This window comes from Prionailurus bengalensis, chromosome A2, assembly GCF_016509475.1.
Source record: "Prionailurus bengalensis isolate Pbe53 chromosome A2, Fcat_Pben_1.1_paternal_pri, whole genome shotgun sequence".
NCBI classification, from domain to species: Eukaryota; Metazoa; Chordata; class Mammalia; order Carnivora; family Felidae; genus Prionailurus; species Prionailurus bengalensis.
Window position 1 is genome coordinate 56,717,237 of NC_057348.1, and position 16,523 is coordinate 56,733,759.

A 16,523-nucleotide genomic window follows, 5' to 3' on the forward strand; every position below is an offset into this window, starting at 1 on the left:
CCAAGCAATCTTGAGAAAGACCAAAGCTGGAGGCATCATTTCCTGATTCAACTATATCACAAAACTATTGTAATCAAAACAGTATGGTATTGCCATAAAAATAGACACAAAGTTCAATGGAACAGAATAGAGCCCAGAAACAAACCACACATATATAGTCCATTTATAATAAAGGAGCCAGTAATATACAATGGGAACAGAATGGTCTTTTCGATAAGTGGTGCTGAGAAAATAGGACAGCCGCATGCAAAAAAAAAAAAAAAGAAAGAAAGAAAGAAAGAAATTGGACCACAGTTCACACCATACACAAAAATCAATTCAAAATGCATTAAAGACTTGGATCTAAGACCTGAAACCATAAAAATCCTGGAATTAAAAATAGGCAGTTAACTCTTTCACATCCATCTTAGCAATGATTTTTTTGGATTTGACAAAAGCAAAAATAAACAAGTGGGGCTACATCAAACTAGAAAGCTTCTGCACGGCAAAGGAGACCATCAACAAGATGAAAAGGCAACCTACTGAATGGGAGAAGGCATTTGCAAGTGATACAACCAATAAGGGGGTTAATACCTAAACTAAATAAAGAACTCCTATAACTCAATAGCAACAACCAAAAAACAAAACACACCTGATTAAAAATGGGCAGAAGATCTGAATAAACATTTTTCCAGAAAAGATACACAAATGGCCAACAGGTAAATAAAAAAATGCTTAACATCACTAACCATCAGGAATATGGAAATCAAAACCACCCCACACATTTTAATGACTATTATTTAAAAGACAAGAAATAACCAGTGTTGACAAGGGTGTGGAGAAAATGGACCCCTTGTGTACCCTTGGTAGGAATTTAAATTGGTGCAGTGGCTATGGAAAATAGTATGGAAGGTCCTCAAAAAATTAATAATGGAACTACCATATGATCCAGCAATTCCATTACTGGGTATTTATCTGAAGGAAATGAAAACACTAACTGAAGAAGATATATGGACCTCCATGTTCACTGCAGCATTTATGATAGCCAAGACGTGGAAGCAGCCTGTGTCTATCCGTGGATGAATGGACAAAGATGTGGAGTGGGGTGTGTGTGTGTGTGTGTGTGTTACACAATGCAATATTACTCAGCCATAAAATAGAAGGAAATCATGCCTTCTGTGACAACATGGATAGGCCTTGAGGGCATTATGCTACATGCAATAAGACTGAGAAACCTCACTTACTTGTGGAATCTAAAATGAAGAAAAACATGAATTCATAAATACACAACACATTGGTGGTTGCCAGAGGTAGGGGGTGGGTGAAATTAATAAATGGTCAAAGGGTACAAACTCTTAATCTTAAGTAACTCTTAAGTAAATCATGGGGACGTGATATATAGATAGCATGGTGACAGTTAATAGTACTGCATTGTATATGAAAGTTACTAAGAAAAGAAAATTGCTATATGTGGTGATGGCTGTTAACTGGACTTACCATGGGGATCATTTCACAATATACACAAATATTGAATCATTATGTTGTATACCTGAAACGCATAGAACATGTCGGTTATGTCTCAATTTTAAAAAACTAAGAGACATGCCAAGACACAGGACCAAATAGGAAAACGAAGAGAAAAGGTAGGTAATAGAAAGAAACCCAAGATAATCCAGATATTGGAATTACGATTAATATAATAAGCTAAATGAAAAGGTGGAGAATTGAACTAGATATCTGGAATCCATAGAAGAATCAAATGGAAATCTTAAAATTTTTTAAATCATTAAAATTATAATTCACTGGATGGGTTTAGCAGCAGAATGAACATCCAGCAGAAGAGATCAATGAGTTAAGATAGATTAGTTAAAATTTGTACTGTATACTACCGTATAGTATAAATTGAAGACGCCTGGGTGGCTCAGTCAGTTGAGTGTCCTACTTTGGCATGGGTCATGATCTTATGGTTCATGGGTTCAAGCCCCACATTGGGCTCTCTGCTCTCAGTACAGAGCCCACTTCAGATCCTCTGTCCCCACCCCCCATCCCTCACCTGTTCATGCTCTCTCTCAAAAATAAACATTTTTTAAAAATCCAGATTGAAGAACACCCACTAAAACATGGAAAAATAAAAGCATGAGACATGTAAGTAATATAAGATGTAAGTCATAGTGAAAATATCTAACTTGTCATTAGAATCCCAGGAGGACAGGGAGAGAGAACTTGACTAGAACAGAAGTATTTTTGAAAAGAAATACTGGGTCTAGATTTTTTTTAATGTAAAGATATCAAGCCACAGATTCAATCAGCTCTACAAACCCGTAGCAAGATAAATACAAAGAAAAATACACCTAGGAGCATCATAGTAAAACAAAAGGAAAAGGAGAACAATTTTGGGGCAGCTGGGTGGCTCAGTCGGTTGAGCGTCCAACTTTGGCTCAGGTCATGATCTCACAGCTGGTGGGTTCAAGCCCCGTTTGGGGCTCTTTGCTGTCAGTCCAGAGCCTGGAGCCTGCTTTGGATTCTGTGTCTCCCTCTCTTTCTGCCCCTCCCCTGCTCATGTGCTCACTCTCGCTCTCAAAAATAAACACTAAAAAATTTTTTAAAAAGAAAAAAGGAGAACAATGTTAAATGCAACCAGGAGAGGACAGTATCTTCAAAAAGAGCAAAACTGACAGCTTTAAAGTGTGAAAATAACTGCCAAGCTAGCATTCTGCCAAGAAAAATGTCCCCCCAAAATTAACCAGAGAACCATGATAAATGGAACTAATTGAAACACGTCTCCTCAAAATAGGACACTAAAACAACGCAAAGGCAAGCCACGCACGCAAACTGATACTTGTAATGCATGTAACTCACAGCTCATCTGGATTTAAAAAAAAAAAAAAAAAAAAAAAAAGCAAAATCCAGATGAGCTGGAGGAAAAACTGCATTTGAACAGGCACCTCACAAAAGAAAATATACAAATAGCCAACAGTAGGTGAAAATAGGTGCTCAGTTTTATTATTCATCAGGGAAAGGCACATTAGAATTAAAATGTAATACCAGTACACCTCACCAGAGTGGGTAGGACTATAAAGATGGACAAATTCAAGTGTCTGCAACACTGCAGCACAGATGGAAAGCTACACTCCTGTATTTGCTGGCAGAAGTGTGAAATGGCACAACCACTTCGGAAACGTGGCAGTTAAAAGTTAAACACATGCCTACGCTATGACCCAGTAAGTTTACTCCTAGGTATATGCCCAAAGGGATGAGTAGATGGGTCCAACAAAGAGGATCTGTACAAAAACACCATAGCAACTTTAGCCATAATAGCCTTCCCCAAAATAACCCTGGAAAACAACACAAATGGAAATCAGCAGGAGAACAAATAATTGTGCCATACACATAATGGAAAACTGCACAGCAACAAATATGTAATAATATGAATCTTTATAAATATATTTGTGTAGCAAAAGAAGCCAGTGTGAGGATGCATGCTGTATGGTTCCATTATATAGCGTCCAACAAATAGCAAGCAAACCTATTCCATGATGACAGAATTCAAGACAGTAGTTAATTGGGAAGGAGCGTGGTACTTTTTGGGGTGATAGAAACCTTCTACCCCCTGATCTGTGTAATGGTTTCACAGGTATGTGCATAGATGGAAATGAATGAGGCTATATACTTAAGATATATGCATTTTACGGTATTTGCTCTAAAAAGTATTACCAGAGACAAAGAGTCTTATCATATTTATAAAAATCAAATCAACAGGATAAAGCAGTCTTAAATTTGTGTATATCTAAAACATAAGTGAGCATATAGAAAGCAAAACCAGGAGAGAAGAAACAAATCCATAATCCTATTTGGAGATTTTAACAGACTTCCCCTAGTAACTGAGAGAAGAAACAGAATTTAAAGATCAGGATAGAGGTTTGAAAAACAAAGCAAAGTTGATGTATTTGGAACACTGTCAACAACTGCAGGATATATTTTTTTTTTCTCAAATACTCTGGAACACTTTCCAAAACTGACCTTTTCTGGATTGTAAAATATCAACAAAGGATAGAAATTATACAGAATATATTCTCTGACAGCAGTGCATAGAACTGAAAAACAAACAGAGGTAACAAAAAGCCCAAAGTATTTGGAAATTACAGAATATACTATTAGCTAATCCAATGATCAAAAAAAATGAAAATGGATAGTAGAAAACATTTTTAGCTGAGTCATGAAAATACAATGTATAAAAATAGGGATGCACTTGATGTTCATAGGAAATTTTTAGCCAAAATAAATACACTAAGATAATAAAATGACGCATATCTGAAAATAACCAAAACATCCATCTGAAGAAATCAGAAAAGGCAGAGCAAATTCAAGCCAGAGAAAGAAGAAGGAATAAGAGCAGAAATCAATAGGAAATAAGTATACAATATGGAATCAAAAAACAACAGAGACACTGGTTCTTTGAAGAAAATAATGCATTCATAAATGCAATTTCAATAAAGATCTCAATCTCCCATAAACAAACTCATGTATGAAAAGCAACTTGATCTGACAGAATAGGCAACATAAATCATTTGGGAAGGGATGGGCATTTAAGCAAAGTGCTGGTACCATTGATCATGTGGAAGAAATGAAATTAGAGTCCTACCCTCATACATAAAATTCATTCCTGATAGATCCAAAATGTAAATATGATGAACAAAAATGTAAATCTTTTTAGAAGAGGGGTGCCTGGGTGACTCCGTCGGTTAAGCATCCGACTTCGGCTCAGGTCACGATCTCACGGTTCGTGGGTTTGAGCCCCACGTTGGGCTCTGGGCTGACAGCTCAGAGCCTGGAGCCTGCTTCGGATTCTGTGTCTCCTCCTCTCTCTGCCCCTCCCCCACTTGTGCTCTGTCTCTCTCTGTCCCAAAAATAAATAAACATTAAAAAAATTTTAAAGAAAAAAAAGGGGGGTTGCACCTGGGTGTCTCAGGCGGTTGAATGTCCAACTTTGGCTCAGGTCATGATCTCACAGTTGGTGAGCTTGAGCCCCACATCAGGCTCTGTGCTGACAGCTCAGAGCCTGGAGCCTGTTTCACATTCTGTCTCCCCCTCTCTCTCTGCCTCTACCCCACTAGTACTCTCTGTCTCTCTCTCAAAAATAAATATCAAAAAAACCTTAAATACCAACAAGTACAAATTAAGAGGGCAAACAAAATGGAGGAAAGCCCTTCAAGCTTCAGTGAAAAACAAAAAGCTCCCACCTTGACACCGAGGTGAACACTAAGGATTAAGGGAAAGTTTTAAAAGATTCCAGAGGAGATGACAGTCTAGTTAAAAAGGAAAAAGGATCAGGTGGGTATCAGACTTACCCGCAATTCCTGATTTTAGAAAGCAATGGGTTTGGTGGGTGGTGGGGGGGAGGCTGCGTGCAGGGATTTGAAAGCATAATCTCAAAAACAGTTCAGGTGCTATTCAAGTGCAAAGACAATGATAACCATGGACCTGCAAGCACCCTGAAAGTTCATTATCTACAAAAACTTTCTGAAAGAAAAAAAAATAGTAAAGTGAAGGATTAAGTAGACACAACACGCACACATCATCGCAAGAATAGAAATAAGTAAAAATTTGAAGTTGGCTAGGAGGAAGACAGGACTTCTAGTATGGTGGAGTAAGGAGTCCAATCCTTCCGTCAAAAAACAATAAAACTGGACAAAACCATCAAAAGCAACCACTGGAAACTGTCCAAAAGCATACCAAAAAACTTCAAAGTGTTTATTCACGGAAATGTGCTCAACTTCAAGTAAGAACAGGAAGAGTCAACGTCATTCCTGCCGTCCCCAGCACTTCGAGCAGTAGTTCTCCGAGGGTGTGCGAGTCAGGAAGATCACCAGCTGCACTGCCCACTTGAGCGCACACTTACTTGATCTGCACTGCAGCTTGCAAAGCCCACGGGCAGGGCCAATTATAAGCAACGACAGCAATCTCAGCAGCAAACCAACAGAGCAGGCGAGCTGCTCAGCAGACCTGAGGTTGCCGTCCTATGTGGCGCAAGCAACAGGCAAGCAAACTAATTAACGGAGAGACACAGGAAATGAAATAGCCACCTTGATATGCTCTTCATACATCGCTTGCTGACTGCCTGCACCAGCAGAGACGTGAAAGAGAGAGCAGGGGAGGGGCAGAGAGAGAGAATTCCAAGCAGGCCCCATGTTGTTAGCGCAGAGCCCAAGGTGGGGCTCGATCCCACCAACCAAGAGATCATGACCTGAGCTGAAATCAAGAGTCCCCCCAACTGAGCCACCCAGGCACCCTTACTGCAATGCATTTTAAGTGTACAGTTTTCTTTCTTTCTTTTTTTAATGTTTACTTATTTTTGAGAAAGAGACAGAGTGCAAGCAGGGGAGGGGCAGAGAGACAGGGAGACACAGAATCTGAAGCAGGCTCCAGGCTCCAAGCTGTCAGCACAGAGCTCGAACTCACAAACAGCAAGATCATGACCTGAGCCAAAGTCGGATTTACCAACTGAGCCACCCAGGTGCCCCTTAGGTGTCCAGTTTTCAACCAAAACTTAGGAGACATGTAAAGAAATAGTAAATTGTAAACCTTATTCAGGAAAATAAAGTAGTCACTAGAAACTGTCCAGTAGGTCCAGCTGGTTGACTTTAGCAAAGATTTCGATGTGGCTATTACTACAAAAAATAAAATAAAAAAAATAAAACAAAAAACAAAAAAACCTAAAGAAAATCATTTCAAAAATTTAAAGAAAGTATACCCCAAGTCAAGAAATACACAATCTGAGGGGTGCCTGGGTGGCTCAGTTGGTTGAGCATCACATTTCAGCTCAGGTCATGATCTCGCGGTCCATGAGTTCGAGCCCCACTTTGGGCTCTGTGTTGACAGCTCAGAGGCTGGAGCTTGCTTCGGATTCTGTGTCTCCCTCTCTCTCTGCCCCTCCTCTGCTCACACTCTGTGTCCCTCTCTCAAAAAATAAATAAACATTAAAAAAAAAGACATAGGCAATCTGAATTTTAAAAAGCTACAGGAAGACTCTGCAGTTATAGCGTACAGTAACAAATGAAAAATGCACTAGAGGGACACAACAGATTTAAGCAGACAAAGAATCTGAACCCAAAGATAGAGATTATCCAAGCTGAGGAACAGAAACAAAAGAATATTTTTTTTTGCATTTGTTTATTTTTGAGAGACAGAGAGAGACAGAGAGAGAGAGCGTGAGCAGGGGAGGGGCAGAGAGAGAGGGAGACACAGAATCCAAAGCAGGCTCCAGGCTCCGAGCTGTCAGCACAGAGCCCGACGCGGGGCTCAAACTCACAAACCGCGAGATTATGACCTGAGCCAAAATCAGACGCGTAACTGATTGAGCCACCCAGGTGCCCCAAAAGAATATTTTTTTTTAATTAATAGTGCCTCAAGACGTATGGGATATTAATAAGTGAACCAACATGCACATAATGGAAGTCTGAGAAGGGAGGGTGGGGAGAGAGGAAGAAGCCGCAAAAAGTGTTGAAGAACTAAAGACCCGAAACATTAATCTACTGATCTAGGGAAGCTCAATAAACCCCAAGTAAGATAAATATAGAGAGATCTACACCTGTACATATTAGAGTCAAACAGTTGAAAGAAAAATACAATGATAAAAATCTTAGAAACAGCAAGGAAAAAAAATGACTCATAACTCATCATGTACAAGGAAATACGATTTAATGGCTAAACATCAACAGAAACAACAGAGACACAATGTAATAACATTTTCAAAGTGCTGAAAGAAAAAAAAGTTCTTGGTAAATATACCATGAATTCTGTGTCCCACAAAAACCATCTTTCAAAATCGAAGGTCAATAAAGATATCCTCTGATAAAGGTAGAATTTGTTGGTAGTAACCTGCAAATTATCAAATATACTAAAGGAAATCCTTTAAAGCTGAGAATAAATGACATCAGATGGTAACTAGAATTTACATTTAAAAAATCACTGGAACAGGGGTACCTGGATGGCTCAGTCAGTTGAGTGTCTGACTTTGGCTCAAGTCATGATCTCACAGCCCATGAGTTTGAGCCCCTCCTTGGGCTCTCTTCTGCCAGTGCAGAGCCCATTTTGGATCCTCTGCCTTCTCTCTGCCCCTCCCCCCTCAAAAATAAATGTTTGAAAAATCACTGGAAAAGATAAATATGTGGTAAATATAAAATATTATATACATTTTTCCTTCTCTCAACTTTTAAAAGACCTGACTGCATAAAACAATAATAACACCATATTTGGGGATTACTGCATATATAGATACAACAATAATAAAATAAAGGAGGGGGAGGAAACAGCTATATAGCAGAACAGTTTCTACATTTACCCAAATAAAGCTAGTGATCTAAATCTGAAGTAGATTGTGCTTAAGATGCATATTATAGATGAATCCTAGAGAAACCACTAGGAAATCATTTTTTTTAAGAAAAAAATCCATGAAGGAATTAAAGTGGTACAACTTTATATCTGTTCAACACAAAAGGAGGCAGTAAAGGAACAACAGAGAATCAAAATTAATATTAAATATATAAAAAACAAGACATAAATCAAACCATATCAAAAATTGTATTACTCATAAATGGACAAACAGCAAAGATTGTCACACTGGACTTTAAAAAAAGGATGCAGATATCTGCTGTCTACAGAATACACATATTAGATGTAAAGGCACAGTTTGAAAGTCAAAGGGGTGGAAAAGTATATAGTATGCAAACCAGAAAAGAGCTGGTGTGAGTACATTAATATAAGACAAAATGGTGTTTTAGACAAGACATGTTATTAGAAACAAAAGAGATATTTCATAATGATTAAAGTGTCAGTTCATCAAGAAGATATAATTATAAACACAAACACGCCTAACAACAGAGCCCCAAAAGACAGTAAGAAAAATTAAACAGAATTGACAGGAGAAATAGACAATTCGACCATCAATAGAGACTTCAATACCTCAATCCAATCACTGACCCTGAGAAAGGAAAATCAATGACACAGAAGACCTGAACAACACTATTGCCAGCTTATCATCCTGCCATTTATACAACATTCCTCCCAATGTCAGAAAAGTATATATTCCTTTCAAGCCTGAGGATGTATCTAGGCCATAAAACAAACTGTAATAAATTTCATTCAATAGAAATCATACAAAGTACATTCCCTAGTCACAACAGAATTAAATTCAAAATTTCTAAAAGCCACAATGGAAATTACAAAATATTTTTTGGTGAATGAAATGAAAATACTACATACTAAGTTTATGGGATGCATCTAATGTAGAGTTTAGGGGGAAATTTGTAGCTGGAAACACATGCATAAAAAAAGATCCAAATCGAAAACCTGACTTTACTCCTTAAGAAACTAGAGTCACAGGGGCGCCTGGGTGGCTCACTCGGTTAACTGTCCAACGTCAGCTCAGGTCATGATCTCACAGTTTATGGGTTCAAGCCCCACATCGGGTTCTGTGCTAACAGCTTGGAGCCTGGAGCCTGCTTTGGATCCTCTGTCTCCTTCTCTCTCTGCCCTTCCCCCTCTTGTGCTCTTTCTCTCTTTCAAAAATAAACATTAAAAAATTAAAAAAAAAAAAAAGAAACTAGAATCACAAAATGAATCCAAATAAGCAGAAGGAAGAAATCATAATACAGTTTAGAGTAGAAAAACATGAAATAGAAAAATAGAGAAAATGAACAAATTCCAAAAATGTTTTTTCAGGGGCGCCTGGGTGGCTCAGTTGGTTAAGCATCTGACTTCGGCTCAGGTCATGATCTCACAGTTCGTGAGTTCAAACCCTGTGTCAGGCTCTGTGCTGATGGCCCAGAACCTGGAGCCTGCTTGGATTCTGTGTCTCCTTCTCTTCTCTCTGCTCCTCCTCTGCTCACGCTCTCTCTCTCAAAAATAAACATTAAAAAAAAAATGCTCTTCCTGCTGTTCCTGTTTTTTCAAAAATGGTTCTTCAAAAAGACCACCAACATTGGCAAATCTTTAGCTAGAATGACCAAGAAAGAAAAACGTACAAATTAGTAAAATCAGGAGTGATAGAGGAGACAATATACTGACTTTACAGAAATTAAAAGGATTATAGGAGAGTACTATGAACAAGTATATGAGAGCAAATTGGAGGGCTTACATCTAATGGATAAATTCCTGGAAAGACATAAGTTATCAAACCTGTCTTAAGAAAGAGATATCTGAATAGACTTATAACAAATAAAGAGATCAAATCAGCCTTTTACCCACCAAGGAAAGCTCAGGCTTAGACGGAGTCACTGGTTCATTCTACCAAACAATGAGAGAATGAATACCAACAGTTAACTTGTTTCCAGAATATAGAAGGGGAGGAAACACCAACTCATTTTACAGGGCCAGTATTCCATGGGTACCAAGGTGAGACAAAGCTATCACAAGAAAAATACAAAATATTAGCAAACTAAATTCAGAAACACATAGATAAAAAGCCATGCACCATGATCAAGTGGGATGTATTCCAGGAATGAAAGGATGTTTTAACGTCCAAACATCAAGTAACGTCATACACCATATGAATAAAAGACAAGAACCACAATATGTGCAGGGGGAAGAAGGCATTTGACAGAATCCAACATTTATTCATGATGAAAACTCTCAACACACTAAGACTACAAGGAAACTTCCTCAACCTCATAAAGCATACCCCAAACCTGTAGTTAATATCCAACTCCATGGTCAAAGATTGCTTTCCCCAAGATCAGGAAGAAAACAAGCATGTCTGCTCTTACCACACTGATCTTTATACTACAGGTTGTAGGCAGTACAAACAGAAGCGAAGGGAGGATTATAGAATGAATGCCCCCCCCCGACACCCCATTCATGCATTGAATCCCTAATCCCCAATGTGGCTGTGTTTGGGTAAGGAAGTAATTACGGTTAGATGAGTAAGAGTGGGGGGACTCTGATCTGACAGGATTAATGTCCTTATGAGAGGAGGAACCAGGGAGCCCACTGTCTTTCTCCCCACGCCAAAGAAGAGCCACAGAGAGGGGCCCCTGGGTGGCTCAGTCAGTTGAGCGTCCGACTTCAGCTCAGGTTGTGATCTCACGGTTCCTGAGTTCAAGCCCTGCGTCAGGCTCTGTGCCGACAGCGCGGAGCCTGGAGCCTGCTTTGGATTCTGTGTCTCCCTCTCTCTCTCTCTGCCCCTCCCCTGCTCATGCTCTGTGTCTCTCTCTCTCTCAAAAGTAAATAAACATTAAAGAAAAAAAGAAAAGAGCACACAGTGAGATGCAGCCACCTATAAGCCAAGAGAAGAGGCCTCAGAATGAGATCTACTCTACCAGCATATTGATCCTGACTTCCCACCCCCCAGGACTGTGAGAAAAGCACTTTCTGACATTTAAGCCACCCAACCGTTGTGTTCTGTATGACGATCTGCATAGACTAATGCAGGAAGGAAGGGTATCCACCTTGGGAAGGAAGAAGTAAAGAGATCTTTATCCAGGGATGACATGATCCAGTTTCCAAAGATTTCAGGATACAAAATCAATATACAGAAGCCAACTGTATTTCTGTTATTGCAACAATTCAAAAATTAAATAATTCAGCTCACAACAGCAAAGATTTCATCAGGTGTAAGGCCTGTGTGTGACAGCTACAGAGCTTACTGAAGGATATTACAGAAGACCCAAAAGAAGTCTAGACGTTCCATGTTCATGAATTACAAGCCTCAAAACTGTCAATATGGCAATTCTCCCCGAAACTGATCTACATATTCAATATAAGCCTCAGGAAAATCCCCACAAGTTGTTTTTTTTTTTTTTTAATAAATTGGCAAGGTGATCCTAAAATTATATAGAAATGCAAAGGACCCAAAATAGTCTAACAATTTTGAAAAAGAAGTTAAAAGACTTTATACAACCCATTTTCAAAACTGCCTGTAAAGCTATAGTAATCAAGATAATGTGGGGCTCGTGTAAGGACAGGCATCTAAGTCAATGGAGTATAACAGCCTAGAAATAAACCTTTGCATTTCTCATCAATGGATTCTTAGGGACGGTGCGGGGATAGTTCATCTTTTTGAAAAGCGGTGCTAAAACGATTGGGTATCCACATGCAAAAAAAATGAATTTAGACCCTTACCTTCCATTATGCATGCACACAAAAAATTGGTGAAGATGCTTTAAAGTCTGAAAGTAAGCCAAAACTCCAAATCCCCTAGAAGGCAGCACAGGAGAAAATCTTTGTGAGCTTGGGTTAAGCAGAGCCCTGAGCTATGTCACCAAAAGCATGATCAATAAGACAAAGACACTGATAAACTGGAATTCATCAAAATTAAAAGCCTTTACACGTCGAGTTTTTCCTACCACAATTAAGAAAGAGACAAGCCACATATACAGAGAAAATATTTGCAAATCATAGTTCTGATTAAGCAACTATATCCAAAATAAAGATCTCTTACAATTCAACAAGAAAACAACCTGATTTTAAAACATGTAAAATATATGAATAGTTACCAGAGATATATACATCATTAATAAGTACATTAAGAGATATCCAATGGGTATCTGGGTGGCTCAGTTGGTTAAGCGTCTGACTCTTGATTTCAGCTCAGGTCATGATCACTCGGTTCATGGATTCAATTTGACCTGGCATCAGGCTCCACACTGGCACTGTGGAGCCTGCTTTGCATTCTCTCTCTCTCTCTCTCTCTCTCTCTCTCTCTCTCTCTCTCTCTCTCTCTGCCCCTCTCCAGCTCATGCCCTCGCTCTCTCTCAAAAATAAATAGATAGATAGATAGATAGATAGATAGATGAAAAAAGACTGACAGTAACAAGTGTTTGCGAGGATGTGGAGAAACCAACTCTTGGAGTGCTTTTTGTGGTGTAAAATGGTACAACTTCATTGTCAAACTGCTTGAAAATGTCTTAAAATGTTAAATTTACCACATGACCCAGCAATTCTCTATCTAGGTTTCTACTTGAGAGAAATGAAAATACATTTTCACATAATGATCTGTATGCAAATGTTCAAACCAGCGATATTCATAAGAGTCCCAAACTAGAAACAATACAAATTTCACCAAGTGGGGAATGAATAAGTAAACATGTGATACACCCATGGGTGCCTGGGTGGCTCAGTTGGTTAAGCATCTGACTCTTGATTTGGGGTCAGGTCATGATCTCAAGTGAGTTCAAGCCCCGCATCGGACTTCATGCTGATAGCACAGAGCCTGCTTGGGATTCTGTCTCTCTCTCTCTGCCCCTCCCTGCTCGCTCTCTGTCTCTCTCTCAAAAGAATACACATTAAACAAAATTGTTAATGTGATACATCCAATCAATGGAATACTATTCATCAATTTTAAAAAGGAACTATCGATACATTCGGCGACATGGATGAACCTCAGATTATACTCAGTGAAAGAAGCCAGACACAAAAGGCCACGTGTTGTCTGATTCCATTTACATGAAATGTCTAGAAAAGGCAAATCTGTAGAGACAAAAAGCAGATCAGTGGTTACCTGGGGCTGGAGGCGGTAATAGGGATTGGCTTCAAAAAGCAATAGGGAAAAATTTTATGAGGATGGAAATGTTCTAAAACTGGATTGTGTTGTACACAACTCCACAAATTTGCTTAAAAATTACTGATTTATATACACTTACAATGATTAAATTTTATGGTATGTAAATTATATCTTAGAGTAAAAATAGAAAAATTAAGTTGTGGCTGGGTTTCAATGATTGATTATAGCATGGATAAGCTACTTAAGGCCATTTGAAATTAGCAATAACTGAGATAATAGAAACAATATTTCCAAGTGGTTTCAATAAAATACAGATGATAGGAAGATATTAATTGTACAAACATATTACAAAATTCTGTACAGGCATATTTTTATAAAATCTTCAAGGCCCTGTGTTAAATGGCATTAACAAAACAGTGTTAACCCATAAATGAATGTGATACATTTGTGTACTTGAATGCATGTGTGCGCAAGTGTGTACCTGAGTAAGTGCATTGAGAAAGTAGAATAAGGGGGTCAGGGAAGACTGCTCATACTCTCAGTGGTTCGACTTTTTTCTAGGACTGTATCTAGGTCTTGTTTTGTTCTGAAATTTCTAAGACATTTCAGGCAAATAACAATCGCAACATACAATACATGTAACACTTTACAGAATGTGGCCAAGGATGTGTACAGAGGAAAATGTGTAGCCTTTCTTATTAAATAAGGAAGAATAAAAATGAATGAAATAGTCAACTCAAGAAGCTAGAAAGGTGCAGCCACTGTGGAAAACAGTATGGAGGTGCCTCAGAAAATTAAAAATACAACTACCATAGGATCCAGTAATTCCACTACTGGGTATTTACTCAAAGAAAATGAAAACACTAATTTGAAAAGATACATGCACATCTATGTTGACTGCAGCAGTATTTACAATAGCCAAGATGGGGAAACAGCCCAAGTGTCCATCAACTGATTAATGGATAAGGAGATGTGGTATATATGTACAATGGGATATTACTCAGCCATAAAAAAAGAATGAGATCTTGCCATTTGCAATAACATGGATGGGGTTGGAGAATATAATGCTAAGTACAGTAAGTCAGAGAAAGACGAATACCATATGATTTCTCTTATATGTAGAGTCTAAAAATAAAGCAAATGAACAAACAAACAAAAAACAAATAGACTCTTAAAAACAGAAAACAAACTGGTAGTTTCCAGAGGGGATGTGAGTGGAGGGATGGGTGAAATAGATAAAAGGGATTAAGAGGTACAAATGTCCAATTATAAAATAAATAAGCCACAGAGATTCAAATTACGACATGGGGAATATGGTCAATAATACTGTAATAATGTTTTTTGGTGACAGATGGTGACTACACTTACTAACGATATGCCAATTATACTTCAATAATAAAATTTAAAGACACTAGAAAGAAGAGAAAAAGTTTTAAAAGATGATAAAAGATAAAAGCTGACGTTAATTAGAAAACAGACCAGAGAAAAGGCAGATTGATGAATCCAAGAACTGGTTCTTTTGAAAAAACCAAAAACCTCCACACAAATGGGAAGACAACCTCTTTGCTGGTTTTCATAAACAATATCCACTTGCAAAGCTCACAAACTTCTTTCTGAACTTTTGTCTCCCTGGAGATTGGGGGGAGGGAGGTGCTTCACACAGACCGTGGGCGGACAAGTTCAAGTCATACCTTGGATGTCAGTGTTTTAAGCCTTCTTGGTGGCTGTGGAGGGAGGGAGATTTTCCTTAGCGCCCAGCCTTCAAGGTGAACTCCGGGGCCAAGGTAAAGGTGAGAACACCTAAGAGCATTCCTTTTCACTTTCAGGAACGATGGGTACCTGATGGCTGGGAGTGAACGCTTCTGACCTGGTTCAGCCCCCAACCCGGCACCTCTTATGCAACCTGCCCGGGATCCCAGGAGAGCAGGTACAGGAACTGGTCCTCTGCCCTGTATCCCCCGTGGTGACTGGACAGCCCAGGTGGGGCGAAGGCCTGGGACCCCTGACCCGGGGAGGAGAGAGTGCCCACCTGGATCAGGCTGCGCTCCTGGCCTCTGTTCTTTAGCGCCATGGCGTTCCGCCACCGCAGATATTTCTCCTGGTGGGCTTGGATCTCATAAGCGAGGTCGGATTTCTGACCTCGGAAATCCTCGAGATTGGGGGCTGGAGGAGTTGGCAAGACCGACGGCTTTCCATCTGTGAGGGCTTCTTGCGAAATGGGCAGCCCCAGCTCTTGGCTCAAGTCTTTGACCATGGCGGAGGATGGCAGCAGGTCTCCTGTGATCACCTCCCTGAGTTTGCTGCTGTGATAGCAGATGCAGTAGATCCTGAAACGCAGAGGCCCCCCCCCCCCGCAACACAGCCTCGTCTAACCTTTCAAGATGGGCGAAAGCTGCCCCATTTCACAACACCAAAGGGAGCTCAGAGGTTGGCCAGCTGGTCCCAGATCACAGACCTCATACACGCAGAGTTTAGACTCCACTTGGACGAGCCCACAAAACGCAATGCCCCCTTTGCGCTCTCCTCCCAGCTCCCAGAAGTTAAGGGCTTTCCACAGTCCACTCTGATTATTTTTCTGCTACCGTGGCCTTATTCCACGCCTGTCACCAACCTGTGCCCCATCAGGGTTTATCCCCAACCAGCTAGCTGGTCAGGGGTGTGGATCTCAGAGCTCCTGCCGCAGGAAGAAGGCAGTACACACACAGCCTCGTGTCTCCGCAAAGCTCAGGACTGAGCGGCCACCACCCATGCCCCCCCCACCACGTCCCTTGCCCTGAGACTCCTCCTCGCTGCCCTCTCCCAGGGGGGCCGGTGCACCTTGGGCACTTGGCTGACGCTGATGTTCTACAACATACATATAGCAGCTGTTACTCGCTGCTCACTGTCTCTGACACTCCCAAGGTCCACCGCGAGGGGGCATGCCTGAGGATGGCCGGCTCTGCCTCTCACCCGCTGAGCTCTCTGGCCACCATGGGACCTTGCAGATGGGAATAAAGCCACGATGAGGGCAGCTGCCCAGGATGCAGCCAGCACTTCATAAATAGCG

General features: G+C 40.1%; 1 protein-coding gene across 1 annotated transcript in view; it reads right to left on the bottom strand.

Annotated features, from left to right (window-relative positions):
• Nucleotides 1-16,523, bottom strand: part of CFAP92 (cilia and flagella associated protein 92 (putative)) — a 71,007-nt gene that overhangs the window by 8,449 nt on the left and 46,035 nt on the right. The window contains exon 11 of the mRNA XM_043588243.1: nucleotides 15,507-15,804. Coding sequence (XP_043444178.1) covers nucleotides 15,507-15,804 — 298 coding nt within the window. The remainder of the gene's footprint in view (nucleotides 1-15,506; nucleotides 15,805-16,523) is intronic.